General features: G+C 44.7%; 2 protein-coding genes across 8 annotated transcripts in view; both read right to left on the minus strand.

Annotated features, from left to right (window-relative positions):
• TLL2 (tolloid like 2) overlaps positions 1 to 17,789 on the minus strand; it is a 104,737-nt gene extending 86,948 nt beyond the window's left edge. For all 7 annotated transcript variants that reach the window (XR_010622776.1, XR_010622777.1, XR_010622778.1 and 4 more), the window contains exon 1: positions 17,660 to 17,789. Coding sequence is in view for 3 of the 7 variants with exons in the window: in XM_065746270.1 (XP_065602342.1) it covers positions 17,660 to 17,789 (130 nt within the window). In the remaining 4 variants the exon portion in view is untranslated. The remainder of the gene's footprint in view (positions 1 to 17,659) is intronic.
• A 5,171-nt stretch (positions 17,790 to 22,960) lies between these two features.
• TM9SF3 (transmembrane 9 superfamily member 3) overlaps positions 22,961 to 27,514 on the minus strand; it is a 43,674-nt gene continuing 39,120 nt past the window's right edge. Inside the window, exon 15 of the mRNA XM_065746756.1 lies at positions 22,961 to 25,798. Within this exon, the coding sequence (XP_065602828.1) occupies positions 25,731 to 25,798 (68 nt within the window). The 3' untranslated portion in view covers positions 22,961 to 25,730. The remainder of the gene's footprint in view (positions 25,799 to 27,514) is intronic.

Raw genomic sequence — 27,514 nt, forward strand, 5'->3', positions numbered from 1 at the left:
GAGCTCAGCACTACACCTCTGCTCCCTGTGAAGAGCTGCAGCCACCATGAGGGCTCCCCTCTGTTCCTCTGCTCTGCGCTGAGCAAACCCAGGGACCTCAGCTGCTCCTCACACACCTTGCCTTTCAACCCCTTCACTGTCTTCATAGCCCTCGTTTGGATGCTTCCTAATAGCTTTCTGTCCTTCTTGTGTTGTGGAACTCAGACCTGTACCCAGTGCTGGAGGTGAGGCATTAACAGTCAGCAACATATTCATAAATGAATGCTTCACAGTACAAACATTCCTGTGTGGCGTATGAAATCAGTGTTGCCATTGTAGCAGTGACTCAAGCCCTGTCATGGCCTTCCTTTGGATGGTTTCTTCTGATGCTCCAAAATCTGTTTCACTGTCAGCCAGCCCTAAAAGCACTCATCCCAGAGTTCTTTTACTGCATTTGTGAATCCCAGTGCTACAAACTCTCCCATTCTTGTCTTCCAATGTTACTGCCCCACAGCTGAACTCAGTCACCCAAACAACCAGAACAAGCATCACTGCAGTTTCAGCAGCTATCACCTTGGTCTATAACAGCTTGCACATATAAAGTCAATGCTCTTTATATTCAAAGCCATTTGTACTGTTTCGGAAGTATGCACAACAGTGAGCACAAAAGGCTGCATAGCCACACAATCCTCCCAGCATACAGAACTCTGCAGGTTCAGAGGCTGTCACAGCTCCAGTTAGAGGCATCACTTTTGGGTGCACTTTCTCCCCGTATGAAATTCCCCTCACAATTCAAAAGCCATAGCAGTCACAATGTTCTGCTTTCTTCAACAGGATCTCATGTCCCTCTAATTACTAATCACTCCACCAGCAGTGAGCAATCAGGAAAGCAATGAATGATCAAGTGCTATTACATCTATTCATCTGATTTATGCAGTAGGTGCCTGTGAAAAGTTGGTCTTTATCAATATACATCCTGTAATGTTTGGTTCTGTTTCACTTCAAGCACTTAACTACATGAGGGTGAGGACGTGCTTGCCACTCACCAAGCAAGCCAGATGCGCCCTTCACTTGCTCAAACATAAATTACAAAAGCCCTCTCAAGAACATGCATCTGTTTCACGTATGGTTCATACATCTAATTTAAACAGTTTCCATATGTTGCCCAAAAACTGTGACCGAATGCCACTTACACATAAATGGGGAGACTGTCTGGATTCCACAGAGAAAGGTTTCATCGTGCAGCTCTGAGCAACAACTCCTTTGTTCCTAGATCTGCCTGGCCTTCCCCAGTGCCCTGTTAGGAATGCTGTGGACTGGTCTAAATGCTGCCTCCTGCTGGGATCCCAGCCCTGCAGCAACACACTGATAGGCTGGCAGATAGAAGATCTTGGAAAAGAGCTGTGATGAACACCTCAGCATGCAAAGGTCTGCCAAGTCGCACAGTGCAACCACCCCTGTTCCTGGTTCCACAGAAGTTAGTTACTCTAAGGACAGGTGTGACTTTTGCCCAGCTGTCATCCACACATTAACACTGATACTAGGCTGTAGCTGTTAGAACTCCCTGAAGCACAAACGAGGTTCTGGTACCCAATGTATGTTAGAAATTTATGTTTCAGTATTTTGCTGTACACCTAAAATTACCATCTCACTTCCACTGCATCCACTGTGGCTTCCCACTAAGCTCCAGTCTGGCAACAGCATATTTCAGCTAGGCCACATTCAAACAAACAGTCTGTAGTCAGGTGGATCAGAAGCCTGAGCAGGTAGGTAAGGACTTCACTCAGGGTTACTGTTCTAAAAGTAGATCCAGTACCAGTTGGAAATGCAGGGGATGCTGTTAGAAGAATTCAAAAATTCAAAAGGGAAAATAACATAGATGACAATATTTTGCTTGTTAATAATGGTCCATTATATATGCACTCTAAGAAAAATGCACTGCAGAATCTTTATCCACAGGAATAAGCGCTGCACTGTAAAGTGTGTCACATTTCTCTAGACAAAGCTTGCTGAATCAGGCGTCAAATACATATCCCAAAGAGTCATCCAAAGACATGTTTCTTAGGATACCCTGAAGAAGTAACACATTTTTTTTCCACAGAATTCCAAGAAGAGCTGGATGTCCCAGCTCTTCAGCCCAGTGATCTTTACACAGGACACACCACCTGCTGTTGGCCAGCGCTCACGCACTACCGTTACCTTCCATCTCAAGGCTGAAGGGTGTCAAGGCTCTGTCACTTCAAAAGGGAGTCGTGCTACAAAAGACCAAGCAACCTCAGATCATGAACACACTGTGCTGTTTCCCACTGCCCAAGGCAAGGAGATTCACCAAAACTATCCTACTCCTACACCTAGTGGCCATCCTGAAACATCTCTCTTGTAGGGGGAAGCTGTCAGGGATGAGACACGGTTAACTGAAGGTCCCCTTCAAATCTGACGTAGGTTGAAGCACATGAAAAATTACTCATGCAATCGATTCACATGGTTTCTGTAATTCATAAATTCCTTTGCATAAAGAGGAGTCATCAGATTTGCACATAACTGATACAGACAGCTGCAGATCTCCTCAGGCACTAAGTGCCTGGAGGCAGAAACCACTCCTCATGTAATCCTGTTAAGCAGCTGAAATGAATGAAAAAGCTGTGTGATTCAGCATGCTATAGGCAGTGACCTCTGCTCTCTCCACTAGTAACAGGGTCCTCTCCAGTTCAGCCTCATGCCTTGGGCCCAAGTTATAGGAGATATTTCTTATCCTGATCCCTACAGAATGTCTGGGGCACATGAAATTCCAATGACCAGCCTCAGAAAGGCTTAGGCTATGCATGATGGTCTGTCTCATCCAGAAAACTTTTGAGGATATTACTGGAGAAGACAGAAGTCTTTCCAGGAAATCAGCTCACTGGAGATTCTGTATAGAAGGAAAATCAACTCATGGCCATTTGAAAAGGCAGAGTAGAATCCATAAAAGATGTAATAATTCACAGACCAAGATCCAGACTAGAATCAAAGGCTCTGAAGATGGAAGGATCTCAGGAGGAAACTTAACCACTTGAAGGCCCTTCATGATAAACCCCATGGTATCACATCACAACATATATCAAGAACCAGCATAAAACCATAGCAGCAAGGAATTAGAAGGAAGTATTATTCCTTCATATCCTTGGAAATTGTAGAAAGAGAAGCCAGCCTAACACAGCTCTGCTTTCTTATAAAGTGAAACTTTCTAAAGCCACCCAGCACAAAACAACATTAAACAAGGTTTGTGCTTCATGCATATGCAAAGTATTCATGCACCTCCAGTAAACTGGTAACACACTTTTGTTACTGCTTTCCAGTCCTGTTTGATCACTAACAAATAAAATCTTCTATAATTTCATGGAAATTAAAGGATCTCTCGGTGACAATTAGCTACAGCCATGACAGCCCAGACAAGCGATCACAACAGGACAAGCAAAAGCAAAACAAAAATACCATTTCACTACGAACGCAGCCTGCAGAACTGTCGGTTATCTCCCAAAGGCAGCTGTTTTTCCTCTTTTCTCCCTTTCCTCTTTACCAATCACTTGGTTCCATGGCCACTCCTGGACTACCACAAGTACTCACAAAACTGGGAACCAAAACTAGTTAAAGAATCAGTCTGTGTGGAAACCAACTTGGTAAAAAACCTTCTTCTCAACCAGATCAGACTTCGATTGCAAAAATCAAAGATCCCCAAAGCTCAGTAATAAATGGAGAAAGGAGGAGGAAGGTGGAAGGAAAGACTGTCCTTCTCAGCAGCAGTCAAGACTTGCACCAGAATAAAGTGGCCACAACTGCAGCATAACCGGACACAGCTGACTTCAAAAGCAGCTGCTGAGCCCTCCCTCGCCAGAGGATGGCCTCCTACTGCAGCATGCCCATCCATCCCTTTCCAGCCTTTATCTTGGAAACAAAGAATCACCGAAAGTCATTCATTCTAGGCCTTCACAAACATTCACAAGGTTACAAGAAACACACAGCCTCAAATAGGCGCTGCTTCTGCTGGCCATCCCTCTTCGAAAGACCCCAGCTGAGCCTTCTACATTAGCCCTGTACATTCTGTGTCAGAGCTCAGCTTCCTCCTTTGTGGTAGCAAGCACTTGGCACTTTTGCAAGTAATCTATATGCTCCCATGTCAAACACCCAGAAAATCACAAAGGTGTTAAGAACCTTTGAAAAGACTGGTGCCACAGCTCACTTAAGTGTGTGTAGGAACACTGATGCAGAGCATCAGTATGCACACTGCCATGGTGCCACTCAGCTGTCTGAAAGACAGAGGCTTTTTCATCCTTGCTCACTGTGCACCTCCCTGGCTCTGCACGAGAAGAGAAAGGATTCCTGTCACCATCAGTCTGCTTCACCCCAGAGTTGGATCTATTCCAGCAGCAGCGTAATGCAATCATATAATTAGTGACTATCACTACACATAAGCAGGGCTGGATTGAATGTGCAAAAGCAACTTCAATTTTGACATTTCCCAGCCTTAATGAATTGTCTTTACAATGCAAACAGCTTCTTTCCCTGACAAGATGTTTGTGCCCTCTGGATAGCAAATAGTCTTGTGTCAGGAGTGTGCCTGCCTTTGAAGCGGGAGGTTGCAGTTTGACAAAAGCAGAGGGCTAAGGAGAGAGGAGACAGAGCTGCTATGAGACACTTGCCAGAATTTAACACTGCCAGTAAGGTCTCCCTGCATTAGCCCAGTTTTGAGGCAGAAAAGCCATTTTTTTACACAGAATCTAAAAATAAAAAATAAAAAAAAATCCCAGCCCAGGCAGACCAATGTCAGAAAAAACTCCTGCCCAAAAAATTGCAAACTGGTTCCAGTTTCCTACGGCTGTGAGACTTTGTCAGAGGCACTCCTGGCTATCTACAGAAGGCAGGATCATCAGTCCCACTGGAAAAAAAAAAAAAAAGAAAGAAAGAAAGAAAGAAAGAAAGTAAGAAAGAAAAGACAACAAAAAGGATGAGGTTTATTTATCGCAGAAGGGCACTGTGCTTGATCAGAAAAGATACAGCAGCTAGGCAGTTCCAGCAGCTGCTGGTCTGAATCAAGTCAAAGAACCATTGAAGTTGGAAGGGACCTTTAAAAGTCATCTGGTTCAAATCCCTTGAAACAAACAGGGACACCTACAGCACAAAGAGGTTGCTAAGGGTCCCATCCGTCCTGGCCTTCAACGTCTCCAGCAATAGGACATCCACCACCTCTCAGGGCAATCTGTTCCAGTGCATCACTACCCTTACTGTAAAAAACTTTTTTTCTTACATTCAATATAAATCTCTCCTCTTTTAGTTTGAAACCATTTCCCTTTGTCCTATCACACAAACGCTGTTTCCTCTTCTTTCTTACAGCCCCTCACACAGCCTCTAGAGGGCCCTTCCAACCTCAGTCCGTCTGTGGGTTCTGTCTTTCCACAAACGCTCCTTGGTTGGGCAGCAGCGGTGCACACAGCACCCTATGCCAGTGTTCTCCCACAAGGTTTGTACATATGCTCACAGACATAGAATGTGTCCACACAATCAATTTATTGACAACGGTGCATAGGCTGGAGATCCCAGAGGTAATTAATTCTCTCTAAGATTTTAAGTGATCACTGCCTGCATGTTAACACTGTAATCTTCAGTTGCACGAAGTTACTTTCCCCAAAATGCGGTTTAGCAATGAAGAAAGCGTGCAGAGGCAATATTCAGTGCCTGCAGGGCAGTGCCTGCTGAGTGTCCAGTACACTCAGCCCTGGGGCACCAGCACCCAGGGGGTGCTGGGATGAGCAGGCTCTCCATCACACCCCCAGCAAGCACAGCAAGGCCTGTTAGCAGTGCCTCTTGCTGGTCCCTGTACAGCCACAGTTGAGGGGGGTACTGTCAGATCGTGTGCAAAATGGCCACCCACGCCAAGCCAGTTCATGGGATGGGAAGGCAGAATCAAAATCAATGGCTACCACACCACTGTCATTACCAGCTGCTGCACCGGGGAAATCACCCCAAGAAGGATGTTGCATCTCTTTGCAGTGGGCTGTGGAGTAGGGCCTTGCCTCTTCTGCATCCTGCCTACCCTCTTCTTCTTTCTGGTAGCAGATCATCACCAGCCACCAGCGGTGAGTCCCATCAGTGCACTTCTGTGAGGGAAGACCTTCCCTTATGCCAACAGAGACCTCTTTCCAGGGTCAGCCTTCTTGAGCAGCACCTTGACGGCTTTGAGACAGCAGTGTGCCCACGTGGCCAAGAAGGTATCAGAAATAGTGCAGTCAACAGGAGCAGTCCCTCTGTACTTGGCACTGGAGAGGCTGCACCTCAAGTATGTGTTCAGTCCAGGGCCCCTCACTATAAGAAAGACACTGAGGCCCTGGAGTGAGTTCAAAGAAGTGCAAAAAAGCTGGTGAAGGGTCTGAAACACACATCTCATGGGGAGCAGCTGAGGGAACCGGGATTGTTCGGTCTGGAGGAGGCTCAGAGGAGACCTTATCACTCTCTACAACACCCTGAAAGGAGGTTGTGGTGAGGTGGTGGTCAGCCTATTCTCCCAGTTAAATAGTGAATGATAGGAAGAAAGCTAATGGCCTTAAGTTTTACCTGGTCAAATATTAGGAAAAAAATGTCCAAAAGAGAGAAGAGGAATGGCAGTGCATTGGAATAGACTGCCCAGGGAAGTGGTAGAGTCACCACCCCTGGAGGCATTCAAGGAGTGTGGAGATGGGGCACTGAGGGACGTGGTTTAGTAGGCATAGTGGTGACAGACTGATGGACTAGAAGATCACAGTGGTCTTTTCAAATTTTAATGATTCCACCATGATCTCTGGCTCAGGGACCATAGAATCCACTAGAGTTTAGGAAACTTTCTGGAGAACATACCACTCTCTCGTTACCCTGCTTTTTTCCATACTTCCCTTGGCATTTGCTGCTGGTCCAATGGAAACAGGCTGTTGAGTTAGTTTGGAGGCAGATCAGCCATTTTAAAATATTCACATAATTTCTAAGGGATTACTGCAGCTTTAGCAAAGCTTCAAACACAAAGAAACAAATTTATAAAAAGTTTAAAAAAATGTTTTCCAATTGGTTATCCATACCTTTAGGCTCCCAGATAACTAAATTCCAGTTCAAATTGCTTTTGATGGAGAAGGAAATCTTTTATAAAGCAACTTTTACAAACAAACAAAAAAAATAGGATGCCATCATCTATCTGAGAACAACTAATGCTAGAACATACAGTATGTTGCTCAGTGAATGGCAGAGCAACCTTTGTAAGCAGAGAAGAAATAATACAGTTACCAGATGGGAAACTACTGGACATAAAGAACCACAGATCGTTCTTCATGGCAGGAAAGCTTCTCCAATTCTCCCCCATCACTAGTAGTAAGAAGCTGGTTTCATTCTGACACAGCTTAGAGAGTGACAATAACAGGCTGAAATGCTCTTGCCAAACTCCATAGCAGCACAAATGGTTTCAGAAACGAAGGAGGTGTTCAGAAGAGTCTGCTCTGCAAGGCCCAACTTCCAGGCAGTGACAGAGGAAGAGAGAAAATGCAAGACTGAAATTACCCCCAGACACATTCAGCTTGTTCAAAGCTTCCAGCAGGGGGATTTAGCCTGAGCTTAAAGCAGTTCTCTGTGACTCTTTGTCACAGGAGTGTAGGTACAAACAAACAGGAGCTGGGACAAAGGGAGTCAACACACATTTTATTAGTAAAAAGTTAATCGGCTTAAAGTGTGCAACTAAATAAGCAAAGCTTACATTAAAGTGACCCAGCAAGAAAAAGATGCCATGGAAATAAAGTTATAGGAAATACAATATAGTCTCTATGTTCTTTTGTAATCCAATGTAATAAATATTCATGACTCTGGGTTAATGGGGTACCCAGCTCACAGCCATCACAATAGTGTTTTGTTTATTCTCAAGACCATGAACTTTGGAACCATGAACCTGAATTTCAGGACTTTGCATTATGTACGTTAGCAAAACGTGAGGTAAAGCAGGGGACTGGAGACAAAGTCAGAACCTTGGCTTGTGACTTTGTAAAGGAGGTTGCTGGAAGGTTTTTGATAATGAGTAACAAGAAGCCCAGAACACACTGGACTTCTGGTTTATCTGTCGCACTCTATTCATCATCAGTAGCGGAAGAATGAGAGAAGTGGCAGCACCTGCAACGCAGCCCATTCTCCTCCAGTCTTTCCAAGAAAGGCTGATTCCAGAGTTTTTCTCTCCAGAGGAAAAAGTATCCTCAGGTCAGCCCTCAGGAAGCAGTGGTTGCCAGCACCACACAGCAGCATCACAGAGCAAAGGAATGCACAAAGGACATGTATACCCCTAAACACAATCCCTTTAGCCTTCATGTTGATTGAAAGGACTTTCTGGCACCCTATAGGGACTGGTGACCAAGCTCCAGCCAAGCATTTACACTGGATAGCATTCTTTCAAAGCCTCCCTAGCCATTAGTTGCAAGTTTGATGATACCTTCTGCTGATACAGCACCAGCTTACCCAGTTTTGCAATGACAACTTCCAACTCCACTTTCTCCTTCAAAGACAGTCGTTTTCCACAAGCACACAAGGACATTCTATCACTTAATTCAGCTGCAATCTTCCCATTCCACACACAGACAAAACACCCGAGAGGGTAGGGATTATTCTGGGCCAGGAGAAAGTCTGCAAGTCCCTAGTGCACTCTGGACAAGTCCTACCCAAGGCGTGGATTCTGGGTCAGCAGTATATAATTCAGAATGGATGGAAGAAAACACACAAAAGATAAAATTATTTTTTTCCCCACAGGCTACTTGCACCTTGTCAGACTCTCACATAAAATTCAGAAATGCCAGTCACACAGCAGTCTGGGGACTTCTATTCAAAAGACAAAGATTGATAAATTAACAGGAACTCTTCCTCATGCATCTTCCTTTAGGCCAACCTCGTTGGCAAATCTTGTCACAATGAGTGTTATTTCTCCCTTTGGACAGAGGTCCTCATTCTGATCCAGTGAACCTGAACATCAGTAGGGGTAAGCAACATGAAGGCCAACCATTTCTTCAGAATACGACTTCTTGTAACTGGGGCAGCTAAAAAATTAGTAGAAGTGCAAGTGTACTTTCAAAGGGAAATTATTTCTCTAACTAGTTACTGCAAAGATTCAGCTTGGGAATCAGAGATGTAGCTGTGATGTATGTAGGCATAGCAAAAGCATCAGGACCCTGCAGTCAACAATGCCTATGACAAGAAGAGCAGGCATGCTCAATGGTTTCAAGGTCTCTATTTCACTCACAGTTGCAAACTCCATGGCAAACACATTATACCTTTTCCAAGAGATTAATAATTGTACAGTGTACAAAGAGAGCAAAAGGACAGAAAATGCTCTTTGGTGTCAGGAAAAAAAAAAGGACAGTCAGGAGGTCTTAGTCCTAATGTCAGTATCCCATTACTAAACAACAGTTTACCTTAACAACAAAGCTTTCCAAGAAAAGGCAGAGCAATGGGCTTAGGAGATCCCAGCCTAGGGAAAAGAAGAAGAAAAAAAAAAGCCACCAAAACACCAGCATATCACATATCACCTTCTTACTGAAGCATGACAAAGAAGAGAATATATTGCAGAAGAGGCCAAAGAGGGGAAAAACAGAAATCAATAGGATCTAACAGAGCGTGACAGAAAATCACTTCCCCCATAAAAAGAGGTTACTTGCCAGGTTAATGAATCTTTTCTGTTCCGTACTTAGACACCCAGGAAATGGAAAGGGTCATAGGAGCAGCGTGGGTGGGAATGCAATCCCTAGAACATGCTTTCAAGAACAATCAAAGGTTAGAGATTAAATCCAGGCAGTGTTCAACTGCACAACACATCAGCAGCTTAATATACAATGGCCAGCTGCAGCTCAGAGTGTCATTGAGCAAAACACACTTCCAATATCAACATCACCACAAACAACAGGCTTCCTCTTCCACTGCAAAAGCAACTCCAGAGGGTAAGCACCAAGAAGTGGAGCACCTCTGCCTTCCTGGGTCAGTAGCATCAGCAGATAAAAAACAAACTGGACTGTAAGTCTCTAATCAGAGTAACTGCAACAGCACTGTGAAAAACAGCCCATGCTCGAACTCACACTGCACAAATAACTCAGAAGGTTCGTGGATAAGCAGACAAAACTTCTTAAAACTCACTTTTAGTGAAAGAGATCTGCCTTTCTCTTGTCAAGGCTGCACCAGCAGCAGATAAAGCAGCACAGAATTATATGGACAGTTGCAGAGTACAAGACCTGGTGGCCACAGAAATCTAAACTAGGCCCCTAAAGTATCAAACACCTTGATACTTCAAAGCAAGATGCACCCAACTTTGAGCTGCAATTTCCACTGCCTGAAGCCCATCTAACAGGCTCCACAAGATAACTGAAGCACTTTGCTGTTTTATCACTCCTCTGTCCTCATCTAGTTTGAGGTAATTAGCATCGTCACCCAAGAAATAGTCTTACTTAGGCCAAAGATACTCAGTAAGGGAAATGTAGGTCCATGACTCCCAGCCATTTCAAGATCCCCTGACTCATAGGTCACTATATTAGGTTCCCCCACCACCTGGTTTCTGGCTGGTTCACACTGGCTTCTTGGCCTGGCAGAATCATTTACCAACTGCTGCTTCTCAGTCTGGAGTTTCTTGAGTCCAACAAAGCTCAAATTTATTTGCCCTGCAGCTACCCAGGCTTTTTCTGCAGCCTCATTTTCTACACTATATCCGACTTCTACAACAGACATGGGCAATGCACCCAAAAGTTCCCTTTGTTACCTATATTTGGTGCAGCCCCAGAATAGGCACAGAGCTCCAGATCTGCACGTACTTCAAGTCTCCCTTCATGCTCAAGGAGCTTCATTACAAGCCCCAGAGCAGACTTGATTCTGTCATTTCTGAAAGAGGGAGCTTCAACTTTGCAAATCTAGTGCATCTATTTTTATACCTAGGGAAATTTAAAGCAAAACCAATCAACAAATCTCTTCATCACACAGCACCCTTCCAACACACACACTGCTGCAGGCAGTCCTCTCCTTCCACAGCAGACGTGTCACTAGAGCAGGGACCATCTCCTCCATTACATCTAGCCCTAGTGGAAGCCAGGGTACAGTTTGCACATAAATCACTCTTCTCCAAATTCTGTTCTCTGAAAGGAACAAACCCCCAGCAGGTCTGACCTGAAATCTTGAAATACAGCATGCAGAACAGTAACCAAAACAACAAACTTTGGCAAAGTTTGAAGCACATGAAAACACTGCTGTTTAGGTAACACTATTCTTGCAGGCAATGCTATCTAAATTTGAAGTTGGGCTAATGAGGCATGGGAGTCTGGCAATACCCACAGCTATGACATGAGAACTGGAGAAAGATAATTATCAGTGTTGTCCAGGACTAAATCATTCTGTTTATAATAAGTAGACAAAGGGACTCAGCATTACTCCACAACTAATTCTGAATAAATTGAGGCAAGATACTAAGTTTGCTTGAACTTCTAATACTAGGATGGTTTGCTCCCAAAGTTGTTTGGGGTCTGTGGACTGGGAGGTGAAACAGACACTTTTTTGCTTGGGTGCTAATATTTGCAGGAATACAAAATGACTTGAGAGGTCATTTGTTTTTGTTTGGGTCTAAAGCTGAACTGATTCATGAACCAACAGCAGCTGCCCCCCTCTGACAGTTTGTATTGGTCAAAGCAGAGGGTGATTTACCATTGGCTGGGGCTTAGAGTGGATTCCCTTCTCAACACACAATTAACAGTTTCTCTTCATTCCTATCTGGGCTGACACAGACTGGCTGAGAAGGAGCAATCAGACATTGACAGTTGTTTAATCAAAGGCTTCTTTGCACATTTAAGCAGTTTCTATTGACTGGAACCTTCCAGTTCAGGAAGCACTTGTGAGGATCTGAACATCAAAGTATACAAACCTGCCGAGATCAGCATTTTCAGAGAGCTCAGCTATAACAAAGGGGTTACAAAGCAGAAGTCATAAATATCTGAATCAAAACAGTAACAATTTCTAATCAATCATCCATCCTTTCTGAGCAGTGTAAGCACATTTCAGCACTAGGTGAAAGCAGTTTTGTTGCAGGTTCGTATCTGCAACATTCACAGTCCAGGACAAGAAGGCCATTCGCTGTCAGAAGTGCCTCCTTCCTTCCAAGGTTGCCTGTCTCTGAAAAGAGCATACAAACAAGCTCCTCATCAGGTCAGTGTTCTCACCAGCCCCAGCACCATTATTTGGTACAGACAGGTCTGGACTTGGATTCTCAGAAGCCAGCCTATCATTTCCTTCTGGTCTCCTGGGGGAAAAGAAATTGGTAAAGCAACTGACATACTGCAGCAAACAGCCTTTTCCACAGAGCCAGTTCATTAAGTGCAACACAGCAGGTAAATGCACAACAGTACAGGGATGCTGCCCAGGTTACTGAGGATGTAAGAATTCAGCAAGACATAAACACTGTGCAGGAGGTTAGGACAGGAGGAAAATGAAAACTCCAAGCAGGACTGTGAAGGTGAAATACAACTATATGAGTGGGAAGTAACTTAAACCAAAACTCTCCGCTTTGTGGACTTTTGAGGCCTGAAGGACATGCAGCATAGCTTTCTAAATTCCTTTGGCTGGAGCTCTTTGACTTACTAATCTCATGCTACAGAACACCTGAGGAATGAGCTATCCTCACTGATCAAGCCTGCACAGGTTATGGTCAAGGCCATGCACCTGTGAACTGCACTAAGACTATAAAGCTCAATAAAAGCTCTAAAAGTTCTTTGTAAAGAAGTGTCCATGACAACCAAAACACTTCTTCCCCACTCTACCAGCCTTCTTTCTGGAAATACAACTCCCGCTTACAAAGTTTGCCCATCCCTTGTCCTGCCCATTGCTAAATACTGAGTTGTATGTATAGCAGTGAGAGTTAAATCTCACACAGGACAAGTAGATTCAACACATTCCAAGAAGAGTCAAAGATCAAGCCTGGTTTTTTGGACACCAAGGAGGCAGCTAAATGTTGGAAAGATTCCAAACACAGATTTTAAATGTTCCTGTGCCCAGAAATCATAAGATTTTGCTCTCCAGTTCACTACACCAATGTACCTGGCAATTTCAATCAAGAAAATGATTGGTGGATAATTTGACTTTAAGCTGTAACCACAAGTTTGTGTCTGGCTAGCATTATAACAAAAGTCACATTTACCTTCCCTTTAAGGAGGCAGTTTCTACTGCAGCCCTATTCCACTGCAAAATACAGCCTCCCCAACTGCAAACAGTAACATCACTGAATGCATATAAAGACAGAAGGTCACCAGTAGTCTTCACCCACCTGTTTCCCCTTAATTGCTGTCACCTCCCTGGAGCAGGTAAATTAATAGTCTGTTCTTTCATTCTTTCTCAGACCACCCAAAAAGACTCAGTCAATATCCTCCTTGAGGATTTAACCCTTGCTATGACCTACTGGAGAAAAAGAAATAATGGGAACGATTGCTTGAGCTTGTTGCTTTGCTAACATTCATATCAGCATTGAGGAATCCACAGGTTGGGTTACATCCCAGTCTCTGACCTCAAAGCACATGTTTAAGTATGGATGTCAAAAAAAGGAGGAAGGGAACTTTATTTTTTACAAGTCCATATAGCTTCACAGAGCTCCAGACCAGTATTCAGCTCCCAGTACTGACACCATCACACTGGCTGCCCTCAGGTAAGTCAGCATCTCCCACCACCTCCTTCTGTGACTGAGAGACACAGACACTGAATGCTGCACTACAGCTCCATGGTAGTTCACCTAGGCTTTCCACACCATCTCAAAGACTTCAAAGCTTTATAGAAAGAACAGTAAGACACAAATGAGATTCCTCCACAGGAATCTGCAATTGCTAAACAAAAGGCAGGTTAGAAAATATTCTGCCAACGCTCACACAATTGTTCCCTCCCAAGAAAGGACATCTTGCAAGAATGCAGGAAAGCTCTGATCAAGAGTCAGGCTTATTCTCATGTTTGTCACTGCAGGCCCTCCCAGGGTGAGTGGGCTGGATTCATTAGGTAGCCTGCAAAAAGCTTTCAAGTTTCCCTGTTAATGTGATGGATCTGCGCTCCAATGGAGAGAACTCAAACCCAAACAATATTCATGAAAACTGGACATCACAGATTCCCCCCTCCTCCTTCCCATGTGATTAGCCCCCCATGGCTTTCGGTTCCTGACAGCAAGCTCCTCAGCTTCCCACAGAAACGTCTGCATGGGACTTCTGAGTTTTATACCACAACTCAAGTGAAATTCACTGCCCGCAGGACAAAAGGCACTGCCTTTACAGAGGGGGAGCTAGGACAGGTCGGGCTTACAACATTTTTCCACCTGTAACAGAGCCTATGTGAGAAGGAACCTTTGAACCGTTCCAAAGCTCCAGTGACATGACAGAACGCTCAGCAAAAACCACCAAGCAGAGTCAGCACTGTGATCTCCCCAGGCAACCCAAACCAACTGCACAGCCCTGCCTCAGTTCTCCCTTTACCATTCATTCAGACACTACATACCTTACTAAAAGGCAAGAAAGCAGCCATAAATTATGAAAAGGAAACAGAGGATGGCTGGAATTAAAGACTAAGAGGCAGTGGAGTTATCAGCATCTGAGTCCTGGTGGCTGGACACATTTATACTTGTAGCCCAGTAGTTGCAGTGACTTAAGAAGTCACTGCACTGTGCTGCTGTCTGTCTTGCCTTGCTGTTAGAGACTATTATACCCACAGCTAGTGCAACGTGCTAGGTTTTTCACTGAGGGCCTAGCAGATGAACCATCAACAGTCTGCACTCACCCTCAGGGCATGAGCTGCAGGGTAAGGAACTGGCAAGCTTTCACTTCTTCACCTGCCAGATCTAAATCCGTCATTTCTTTTGGGTCACAGCCATTAGCCTGCAGAAGTGAAGTACAGCACTATAGTTTTAACAGCTTTGGAAAACATTTAATTAGAGGAGCTGCCTCTGTCTTTGCAATGGGCTAGAGTCTGCATGTAATCTGCAGCCACAATACCACATACAGGAGGCTGTAACTGCAGTGACAACTGGATTATCACCCCAAGTCTCACAGTGCCAGCTCCAAAGACAACAAAAACTTGCCCTCATAAAGCATATAGCATCTGAGCTGTTCACAGCAGGGTCTGCAATCACTGTCCTCTTGCCAGTCATTCTCCTAGACAAACCTTGATGATCTCTCACTAGCACAGAAACTCAGGCTCAAGGAAGTTAAATAGACTTGTCAGCGTTACAGGACATCAGAAACAGAGCTTGACAGGTTTCCTACATAATCATTAGACAACTGCCCCTACATAGCCCAACTTAGAGGGCCAACTCCATTACAGGTGTCTTATTTACAGAGGTGCAGCTCATTAACTTCAGCTGGATTTCAGTATTTTGGGATGACGTTTACAGTGCAGAACCCTTACTTAGGTCTATTAAAGGTCTAATATTGTAAGAGGAAGAAGCACGTGAATGTCAGGGTGAGGAGAAGGGGTGATGTCTAATGAATCCACGTAGTAAAAGTCCTGCCTGCTTCAGTTTTGGGCTGACTTCAAAGGCTGGATCTGCTCAGTGCATAGAGATAGGCACACAGCAGGTAAGAAATGTCTTGCAGCCTAAGCACTCCGCACTTCAGTTTAGACTGAGAGCACATGGAGAGAAGGTAGTCTGAAGAGCCGAAAGCACAGTGTATCAGGACCAATTGAAAGAGTCGTATTGCCTACAGAAAAGTAGACTGGGATACAAGAAACATGAAAAGAAGCTCTGCTCACGAGTGAAAAAGGCTGCAACAAAGCAGAAGTACTGTCCACCTCACCCATAAGAACTGGGTGGAAAAGGCAGACTTAAAGCACAGTACCTGGAGCCCTAGGTTAGGCAACAAGAAATCCAAAACAGTGGTGGTCTACACTGGCTGAAAGCATCCACCAGATACAGACGTTTGCCAGCACTGTCACAAACCAGCCTGGTCTTGAGCTCAAGAAAAGGACTGTGTGATCTCCAGAGGTTCACTCCTTCTCTTCTGTTGGAAAGACTCTAGAAAAGCATTAGAGACAAACACTGAGAAGTCAGAATTGATCCTGGCCGAACTGGACCAACAGGAATAACATGCACTGGGTTTGTATGTTGATCACAAGAGGAGGTGAGGATGTATGACGAAGGGAGGCTTCAGTGCAGGCTGTGTGTGAGCAGAAGTGAGAGGTGGAAACGAGGGAACTGCAGGAAAAGGGAAGGACCTGCCACAAAGGGAGGTAATTGACAGGTTGAACCTTTTTCTCTTTTTCTGCCACAGATTCCCCGGATGATGTTGGAAACTCAATTAAACTTCAGGTCTCCAGGTCTGAATCGCAGCCAGATCACTAAAACCTAGTTTTTCTGGAAAGAAAGGGAGAGGAATTCATTACCAAGTAAGAGTCAGACACAAAGACGGTATGCACGTATCGTATCACAAACAGCTCACTGATCGAGGGAACATTTTCTGCAAGCAACAAGCAGAGGAAAAGAGGAAACCGATTAATTTTGGAATAAAACACTCCACTCACAACACAAACTACATACAAGACCAGTTAAGCAATCTGCAACACAGAATAGAGAGAGGAGCTCTGACAGATATCCTATTGACAGAGCTCATCTGTGTGAGCAGACAGAGCTACAAATGCCCTGAAAGTGGTCAGAAAACAGCTGGTATCAAGGGAAGCTGTCGTTATGTGGAAGCTAGGGGACCACGCGCACCACGCTTGAAGTCCCTCCTAGTTCCAAGAAAGCAAGACTTTGCGTAGTTATCTGTAAATAGAGTACGATTAATGAGATATTGATTGCCAGTTTTCTAGCAGACCTGCTATTCACAAGATCGAAATGTTAACTGATGGCCAGAACCAAAAGGAGTAACAATCACACAATAGCAATGCATTAAGAGTACGAACCAGTTTCCCGAAGAGAAAATCTGAGTTGACATTCCCTGCAAATTAAGACACAGGTGATGATGGAAGCTCGTGAAAAAACCAAAACAGTTAAGGAGAGTCAGTGTACGTTCAGAAACGACCCAACGCCATCCAACGCGGGAATGAAGAAACTCGGAGAAAGCAACGAAAGCAGCAAGCAGAGCTTCGCTAGAGAGGATGCAGTAACTTGGACGCAGGCAGACAGGCAGGGAGCTTTGGCTGATGTCCGAAGCCGAAGCTGGTGCTGCTTTCCCCGGCTCTGCTGCCCCGTCCCCTCCTCTGAGCGGGGAGCAGAGCCGGCAGAGCTGCGGGACGCCGGCAGCCCGCGAAGCACTCAGCAACTTCGGGAAGCGAGCCGTGCCCCGGGACAAGTCGGAACAGCAGCCGACGCGCCGCAAAAATGCACGGAGGACGCACGGACGGGGGAAAAAATGCGAAGCCCCGTCGGGCATTTCCTCGGCGTTTTGGAAGAGCTCTCGTTTGGGAGCAGCGGGTGACAGGTGGGTGCGGGAGGAGGCGAGATGAACGCGGCACCGTTCTCTGCACAACGCGCGCGTGCCCCACGCGCGGGGCCGCGGCTCCCGCGGACGGTCCGGGACGGGCAGCGCGGACCGCGGGGCACCGCCGGCAGCCGCCGCGACAATGAGCGCGGCTCGCCCCGGTCCGCGCTCGGAGAGCGGCGGGGAGCGAGGCCCCGACCACCCGCCAAACTTCTCGCGGAGTTGCGGCCCGCCCGCCCCCTTACCGGCTTTGCAGGGGTCGCGGTACTCCATCCGCTCCTCCGCCGTCTCCGGCTCCCCGACCGCCGGCCCCGGGCCGGGCAGAAGTAGAAGCGACAGCAGCAGGCGGCGGAGCGGGGCTGCCCCGCGGCCCATGGCGGCGGCGGCGGCGGCGGCGGCGGCGGCGGCGGCGGAGCAGGGGCGGCACGGAGCGGCTGCCCGGGATGCGGGCACTGCACGGCGCCAGCGGCCCCGCGCCCGCCCCTGCCGGCCGGCCCGCCGCCGCCGCGGGCCCGCTCCTGCCGCGGGGGGTACCGCCCGCCCGCCCGCGCTCCGGTTGGCCCGCTCCGCCGTCACTCCGACCGCCGCCAGCCAATCCCGGCCGCGCCCGCGCAGCCGCCCCGCCCCGCGGAGCTGCCTCGGGCGGGAGCTGCGGGCCCCGCGGCGACGAGCCGCTCCGGGCAAGGAAGGGCGCCCGGTGGCTTCCTCGCCCCCTCGAGGTGGGGTACACGAAGAGAAGCGCCTCGTGCCGGGGTTCTCGCGTCCCCAGCAGGGACAGCGGCGCCAGCGTTCCCAGCACGGTCTTAGTGTCTCTAATCGGATTCACAGAACCTCGAGCGGAAGACGACCAAATGGGACGAGAGGCATCAGTCCCACTCAGTTAAATTACCGCAGCTTCCACGGGACCCCTCGCTCCTCACCGCCCCACGCAAGAACAGGGCTGTGGGAGCAAAGCCCGCGGCGTTAGCCCCGCGTGGGTACACGTTCTCATCTAACTCGCAACGACGGGAAATGCCTCAGTTACACATGTGGATGGGACACAAGCAGACGTCCTGCAGCTCTGAAGGAGGAAACAAAATAAATGGTGGTTCTCGAACCACGCAGTTAGAACGAGTCCTGAGAGAGTTAAAAAAGCAAATCATTACTATTATCCACCTAATGAAATTCCTCCACTCCAGGAGACACCTTCTAGAAAGCCATTCTGAGCACAGCTCAACCTTTCCAGGAGTGGCTTTCATTTTGCACCTGGCAGTCAGAGCAGCACACAAAAGGCAGCGACTGCTTTAAGCACTCAGAGCCCCGCTGCTGTCACCTCGCATAGGCAGGTGCCTCATCAGCACGAATAAGGAACAAAAATCCCTGTGAAACGTTTCGTTTGTTTGTTTTCTAATCTGAGCCGCTAACACAGTTGGTGAAGTTTCAGATAGGCAGCGCAACTCATGACAGCAACAGTGAAATAGCTGCAAACAAAGCCATCTGTATCTATCGCTGTCAAAGGCGCTCTTTTCCTTTGCTCTCAGAATCCCCCCTGCCCAATGCATGCAAACAAAATCCGCTGTGTTTTCAAGCCTCGCTGAGCAAGAATGCACACAGCTTGTTTTGAACAGCATCCATGAGCAAAGCTATGTGGGAGCCACTTAGTGTTGATGGAATATCTCTGCACACAACGCGTCCCGAGGCTAAAACACACACACACACACACACACACACACGTTTGTTAGTCTTCCACAAGACCTGCTTCTCGCTGCCTGCCGACGCCTGGCCTCATCAGGCTGAACCAAGTGACTGAGGCACTCTGCAGCCCGTCCCACTGCTCACTGCCCAGTTCTCTCCAGGTTGACGAGCAGAGATTTCCTCTCCTGCCCTTAGCTCCCCAACATGCAAAGATTTTCATTCTTCCATTTATACGACCACTTTAAGGGTAGATGGAGCAGGTCTCTCTGAAAATATAGCATCCCTGTTTCTCTTTCCTCTATTTTAGTAGGGAGCAATCACGGCTGTAGCTTTAACCCACGTGCCACACGTGGCTTCCTGCAGGCACTGCTGAGCACTGCAGAGGCATCGCTTTCCCCGGCTTCGTGACACTGTTACCAGGGTTCATTAAGTTTGTTAATATCACCATCACACAAAGCCTGCCTGCCTCTTTCCCCTTGATCATTTCCTCCACCAGGTTTTTATCCACCAGTCTACTGCTCTAGGTGCCCATCCTAGAGCTGACTCCTCCTAAGACAGCTTTTTTTTTCCCCTGTTGGCCCATGGCATTGACAAATCCAAACTGTTAAGGTACATACGAACGAATGTACCACAAAGGTCACTGTTGAGAAGGTCACTCTTTCTTCTTTCCTTCCAGAACCCACTTCAGTCACTCCTGCAATAGACTGGGGGCAGGCTGCTTTTTCCAAATATATTGTGTTGCTGCCCAGAGAACAGCTCACTTCGGCTTACACGATTCACTGCCCAACAGTAATCTATAAAGGCGCTGGCATGTCTGCTTAAACACATTTGGGGTACTGAGATCTGCTGTAAAAGATGCTCGCTGCAGTCACAGCCCCTCACATACCTATTAGCAACTAAGCACAAGTGTAACAGCGTCGCCCAAAGCAGACGCAAGCAGTGAAATTTCCTCAAGAAGCTTCAAGTAAGTGATGGCTGGAAAAGATGGGATAGCTGCATTCACCTGCTCACACCCATGCACCCCTTGCAGTTTGATAGCAGGTGCAGAGTTTGGAATGACTGAATTTGTCAAAAATCACTCAAACAAAACACTTTACATAATGCTTCAGGGAGAAATGCCTTAGAGAAGGCTCTGCTCCACAGTTTCTGCATGAGGGTTTATCCGTAGTAACATCTGCATCCCAATCACACACCTAGCTATGGTACAGACCACTCAGATACACCATCTCATTAGGCAAAAGATACTTCTGGTTCACCTTACACGTTACCCTTTACACTGCTAAAACCAAGATAGCTGATTCCTTTTCCATTATTTATTTAGCTATGCATATAATGAAAGTGATATGTTAGTTCAGACTCAAACAATGGCAGGTGTTAGATTTCAATCACTTTCTGGTAGTGACATCAACAGTGGGGGAAAAAAAAAACAACCTCAAAATCAAAGACAGTTAAGCAATTCAAATTAATAAAAGTGATTTTGCAGTCAAAATGCTCTGTTTAGAAAATCTAACTGCACCTCTTCAGCATTTGATTGTAAAAGTCACTTGAGAGAGCATCGTCTCTGTTTCTTGCAGGTAAATGCGTGCTATAAAACTGTCTGATCTCTAGTACCAATTCCTCAGTAATAATGATAACGTTCTCTGGTTCACCTACCAACTTCAGGTCAGACATCAGAAGGGAAAAGAGGAGGTTTCCTTCCTATTCTTCTAACTAAACCTCTTCAGGAAAGCAAGAAAAGCCTCAGGCTAAACCAGTACCAGTAAAATGAGATGGCTAAACCAAGTCTCTAGCAATTCACAATCAAACAACTGCGTAACATGAACTCCAAGAGGGCATCACATCGCTAGCAGCCCAGAAAACTACCACGCCTTGTCTAACACTTCAGAGCAACATGCAGCTTCAAAACATTTGACTCTAGCCTTTGGGAAACGTGCATGATCAGCCACAAACAAAAGCCTCCTGGAGCTCAGTACAGCATGATGTTCTCAGCCGTGTTTGGAAGCTTCTCAGGAACAGTTACCAGAACTCTCAGAACTTTTCACAAAGCAAGCAAAGCTTGTCACAGTCTTCAGAGAAAAAAAAAATCACAATGCACTAATTAATGCATTTTTTTTTTCTAGTTAGCTTTCCAGAGAGAAATACAAAACCTTTGTGTTCACATTCAAACATAGTGTTTCAAGTTTGCAGTGTCTAAGTCTATGATCTGGTGAAGTGGATTCTATCGGGGCAACTGTTGCATCACATGGGTTAAGTACGTCTCGCAAGACTACAGAAGTTTATTTACAAGGCTATTTCAATAAGAACAACAAAAGTAACGTAAAAACGAGTGTTTCATTTATTGAACATGAACTCCCAACTCTAAAAATGCATTTCTTTCCTGTTGACTTGCAAAGTGAGCTAAGGATAGACACAGGCTGGAACACTTGTTGTGCTTTGGAATGCTCCAAGCTTCAGTTCCTTAAGGAAAGCTTCAGTTGAGGATGTTAAGGAAGTTCCCATCAGGAATGAAGCCTGAGCACCGCAGAACCTCCAGAAATATGACAGACCGATCTGTACTGTGTTACTAGGAAGTCAACCTTCCCACAAGCCAAAACTCTTTGCAACACCCCCTCCACTCTTTCCCCATTCGTCTACCTATGACATGACAGATGAAACCTTGTAATCCATTGGAAAGACCTTGCACCATGGTGAATACGCTGATGAAAATGAAAAAAAACCCCACAGTTTATATGGGTCTGGGCTGTAAAAAATACTGCAACTAAAAGTTTTTCTCTAGAGGCTTGTCCACCAGATAGAGCAATTTTCTTTTTTCACCCCTTTCCCAGTTGGTTTCTTACCCTTGAAAGTGATTCTGTCAAAAAATTGCCTGAATTTCTCATAACTACAGAAAGCTACCCCAGATTCACAGGGTTCTGCAGCTTTTTACTCTCTCTCCCATGCTACCATGGCCCCCTCCACCCCTCTGTCCAACCTATAGCTCCAACTGACTCTTAAGTGAACTAAAAGCCACAGCTAAAAACTAATTGAAGACAAGAGGACATGTCCAGTAACTCTAGATCCAGACTGGAGAGGAGGCTTGTTTTCTTTCCTGAGCTTATACTCTTCTGATACGTTCTAGCAGTAATTGCTGATGCAATCACAGTTATGCAAGTCCACTGCTTTCAGCAGAGCTGCCTACAAATAGATAGAGCAAATTTGGCTGTATGTTGTTGGTGCTGAAGCCAGAGCAAAACTAACTCTCCTCTGCATTAATTTAAAAACGAAAACAACTTCACAAAAGCTAAATGCCATTTTATACAAATATTCTGAAGTGTTATCAATTCTATCCAGTTTTATAGCACCAAAAGTAGAATATTCAAGTGTTGTTTTTCCTACAGCTGAAATGTGTGAATTTGTGACAAGTTCACCTAGACTACTGAACAGAAAATAATTTGTGCACCCTTTATACACTCTTTGGAATATCAAACTAGGGAGGAATTAATAGACAACCGTTGTTTCAAAACGTTTAGACATCAGAAAAGAGTATAATGGAGACTGTGAATAAACATTGCACCATTTTCAATGTAGCATTTGTCCACTTCTCATGAAGAAAGTACCAGAGGTAACTCTCACCACTACACAACTACATGCTGAATTCTCTGGGCCCAGTTATAAGAGGAGAAGCACTGATGGCCAACTGAGGAGCCAGCAAAAAGCTTCAATTCAAAAACCAGAAACTCCTAAGAAACAACCATGAAAAGAGGAGTGTTGGCTGTAAGATCTTTATTTCTTCCATAAAAGAGGAAGGTCTACATCATCTAAGCAAAGAGCTTCCAAATTCTATTCAACAACATGGTTCACCCCGGAGCCACTTTTTTTTTTTTGGGGGGGGGGGGTGGAGGCAAATAAATGGCCTTACTCCCAGACACCAACCATAGTGGCAAGCTGTTCAGAACTAGTCACATTTTGCACTTCTTCAGAAACCAAACTAAAGGGGAAAAACAAAGCAAAACCCCAACTTATTCACATACTAGGGTGAAAGTATAAAAATATCAATTATTTAAACACAGTACTTCTCCAAAGGAATGTGCTTGCAGAAACAAAAGCTATGCCTGAGTAGTAGGTATCTTTTCAATGTCACTTTAAAAGCTATACAATCTTATCTAGATATGCAAAAGCTAGTAATGTCAAAGGATAGAGAAAGCAAGTAGGCAGCCCAGCATTCCGTGGCATTAAGAGGTGATTAAATGAAATTCAGAAACAATCTGGTGACATTTCTGATAGACTAATCACACAGCAGTGCTCCAAATAGAAAAACAGACCCATTATCAAAAATATTCCCTTCAAAAAACTTGCATCTCAGAGGAGTACTTAATGTATTTTTTGTGTATAGATAATGGCTTCTCACTTGAGATTTAGAACATAGATGAAAAAAGGGCTTCTCACACTAGCAAGAAGTAGCACAAACCCATTCTTTGCTTTGAGACTCCATGTTCTTGAACAAGGGAAATTTAATTGTTGACCCAGTTTATAAGCCCATCTCAAAATCAGTGGGTACCTTAAAAGAAAAGAACTGTCTCTGTTAAATGCCAGTGCTCTGCTACAGACACCAGCAACCCATTTGAAGCAAAACTTAATAATTTTCTGACAAAGCAGTTTAAATTGGCCAAGAAAATCAGAGCTGGGAGCTCAAATATGATACAGAAGCTACAGCCAGATGCACTGCTTCTTATTACCACCCTTAAGTTCAGGTTCCCCAACCCCCAACACGCTCCTGCAGAAACAGGATTGTTTCTCATTGTGGCTACAGCATTATTGGCACCTTTTATAGGGAAACAACAAAGTACTGGTCAATACAAATACTTCACTTACTCTTTAAATCAAAGAAGTTGCATTCTCCATGGTAGAGATGCTCTACTTCAGACAGTCACACCAATAAAAACATTCCTGTATAGCAGATGCCCTCCTTGCCCCCCAGGAAAACAAAAAACAAAAGGCACCATGCTAAACGTGTCACAAACACACTCAGGATTTTTCTAGCTAAATACAGTGCATAATTAACAATCATCTCAGAAAGACTCAGCCTTTATTTGCCCATTCATTTTAGTCCGTGCTTACTCCATTTTTTCTCAGTATACCAGCTCAATCACAGACCAGATTCCTCCACAAACAGTTCAGCCAAACAGAATCCTATGGAGCTGATCACCCACTATGGAGCTGTACTATACAATACAGTTTTAAGGAAATTCTGAATTCAATGTGTGGAGCTTTGATATTTGAAAAACATACCGATGTCATACACAGAAACAGGCATTCAGCAGTACTGCCTTTTGAAACATTTTCAACTGTAAACTCATCTATTTTCACAATCAGAACATTTTTTGTCTGAAAAGTTTATTTTAGTTTTCTGAACACTCTAAAGCAACTTTGCTTTTGATGTTACACCAAGTGTCCAGATAGGATTAACAAAAATTAAAATGTTCTAAATTACAAATTTAATTCTTGTAAGAGCTTGAGAAAGGAAAGAGAACAGAAAAGCATGACATACACACATTGTGAAGAAAACCCAACTTTTCATGCAATGGCAGGCAAGATGTAAAAAGCCACCCAAATCCACACATTTTTACACCGAATCATCAGAAAAGTACTCTGTAGTAAATCTGTACATCCAAATACATTTGGGATCTACACCTAAGTTACATTATTTAATGTTATATACACTTATTACCCCTTGTATAACGTCTAAAGGAAAATCTTCATTCAAACCCCCCCAAAAAAGCAAGAATAACTTGGAAAAAAAAAAAAAGGAGGAGAATCACTTTAGACATTCAGTTAAAATGTTGGTTCTGTTTTAATCTAAACCTCAGAGTGTTTATTAAAAAACAAACAACAAACAATCCTCTTCATTTAACATTTTGCTTTCTAACTGTACAGTAAATTGCATTGCAGAGAACACATCAGTTTTCAAACTCTATTTTCTTTGGATGGATTTAAGATATAGCTGGATATTACTTTAAAGATAAATAAAGGGAAGTTGGTCCGACTAGAATGAGAGCTGATATATTACATGCATGTGGGTTTTTTATATTTTTTTAAATTATTTTTAAACAAATGTAGGGTATAGTTGATAATGCAAATAAACCAAAAAGCACCTGGATTCAAAATATAAAACATACCTCCTATCCTGGCAATGGCAGTAAAAATCAGAAAAGTAATCTTTCTGGAACAGCATTTTTACGTAAGTTAGAAATGTTAAGTACCAGGAAGACTACTAATCAAGCAGTTTTAGCAGCCAAGCTTCCCCCTTTTTATTGAATGGAACAAATGCTTTAAATAAACCGTTTGTCCTCTTCACTGAAGAGAGCTAGTCTATTCATCTTTAATGTGCTAGGGTCTTTTTTGTTTGTTTGTTTTTTGGGAAGATTAGCCACGTACTGTAGTAATGCCTACCGCATGTAATCCAAGCATTTGCTGTGAACAGTTGGAGAAAGCAGTCAATAAGAACCTAGGATCAATGAAATAGATGTTACTTTAAGCCATCCACAAAATGGAGACCCATAGAGTGCCCAGTGTTAAAACCCAAATCTCTTCTCGCGCTTTTAGTTGTGCAAGTTCATCCCCCTGAAAGCAGGAACTGATCCATAGTTCAATATTCTTATTTCCTTAATCAATTTTCACATTAGTGTAGATTTTTCGAACAAAGGCACTTGTTCCCATGTAACCAATAGCTCCTGCAAAACGAACAGAAAAGACTGAATGTTAGAGAGCTGATCAAAATAGACCAGAAATAAACACACACGGAGTCGCATAAAACCACGCTCTCTGCACACAAAATCATTTATCTGCAATAGTTGTTCTCAAACATTCTCTCCAATTATCCATGCTCCCAGCGATCATCTGGCAAGAACTCCCCTAGCCTAGCAAACTAAATCCATTAAGCCATCTTACCAAGAGGCCATGCTCACTTGGCCTCGATAAATATAGTAGCCCCCCTACTGCTGCCAATAACCGGGTCCCTTTTTCTGAACAGAGGGTAAAAAACATACAATCACCCACTCTGCAGGGAAGGTAGATGGGAGGGCAGGTTTTTATTATAAGTTGCATGCCTTCTGGATGAATGTTTTATTGGCAGATGGCTTTTTTCTTCCCACAAGGCACAAATAATAATAGATCCCCATCCCAGGAGTCTTAAACTCCAAGGAGGTCTGTGCAAAGAGATTAAACTAGTAGCAGTTAGTAGTTAAAGGAAATTGCAACCTGTGGTTTTCAAATTAGTAAGAGTCATGAGCAGATTACGCATTGTCACAGCAGTAGTAAAAGAACGGGTCACTGGATTTTTTTGTTTGGTGGGGTTTTGTTTGTTTGTTTGTTTTTTAAACAGGGACAACAGTTTATGCTATACCCAAAATACTGAAAGACTAAGGACACTTAGGAAAATGAAGAAATACACACATTGAGACCTTTTCTCAGAAAGAGATTCAGCAGCCTACTGGTGAAATTCAGAACCAGGTTTGCCAGGCTGAGTAAACAACGATGCCTACAATACCTGCGGTGAATAATGCAGTGCTGCTTTTTCAGCTATCGCTGTCCACAGCGATTCTTTCAATTCTGGGGACTGCTCAGATCATTCATGAGTCTAGCCACTAGTCCTGCTCAAAACCCTGGTTTTCAAACTTCAGAAGTCCAACATTCATAAGAAATCGGGAAACCTGCATAAAGCAAACTTGATGCTGGAACAACGGGAATAATAAAGAGCCGGTAGAGGCAGCCTGTGCTAGTGCATGACATTTCAAGCAGGGTAAATATCATGGCAGTCACAGCACTGGTCAGCAAATGAAGTGTTTGTATTACAAGCTTGGACAAAGCAGAGTCTCGCTGAAATGAATACAGTGCACACGAGGTCAGGTTGCTGCTCACAAGCATTGAAAGTGCTGAGGATGCAGCAGAGAGGAGGCCTGGCAGCAATGTACAGACATGACGGAAGCTTGGAGTTAAACAGAAGCATGAGTAGACTTTTCTGTAGCCTGTCAAGACACTGCCTTCCATCTCAGGCAGTAAGTGGACAAAATAAGGACACCAAACTCCTGTTCTAAGATTCATCATGTTTTGCCTGTTAAAGCAGGCACTGCCAGCAGATCCAGTGCCCAGTTCAGTTCCTAAACTCAGACGCATTCCAGAACTTGTTTGAGGGCCTCTCTAGTCATGTGATGCCAGATATCACAAGGTACTTGGGAAGAACAAACAAGTAATTCCACTTCATTTGGAATCTACAGAATATGTGGATGCAATAGAAGTGAGGAAGAAGAGTAGGGAACAGCAGTCACACAAGACTATAGCTCTCAACTCCATAAGCAAGTCACAACTCACTCTGAATCACAGCAGCTGTATCAGTCAAGTGCCAATAATGGCCATGGCCAAGTTTGAGGGTTCAGTCTAAAGGCTACTTC

Source organism: Cyrtonyx montezumae, unplaced genomic scaffold (assembly GCF_038088225.1).
Source record: "Cyrtonyx montezumae isolate F1298 unplaced genomic scaffold, pur_monq_1.0 scaffold_4, whole genome shotgun sequence".
In the NCBI taxonomy this organism is placed as follows: domain Eukaryota; kingdom Metazoa; phylum Chordata; class Aves; order Galliformes; family Odontophoridae; genus Cyrtonyx; species Cyrtonyx montezumae.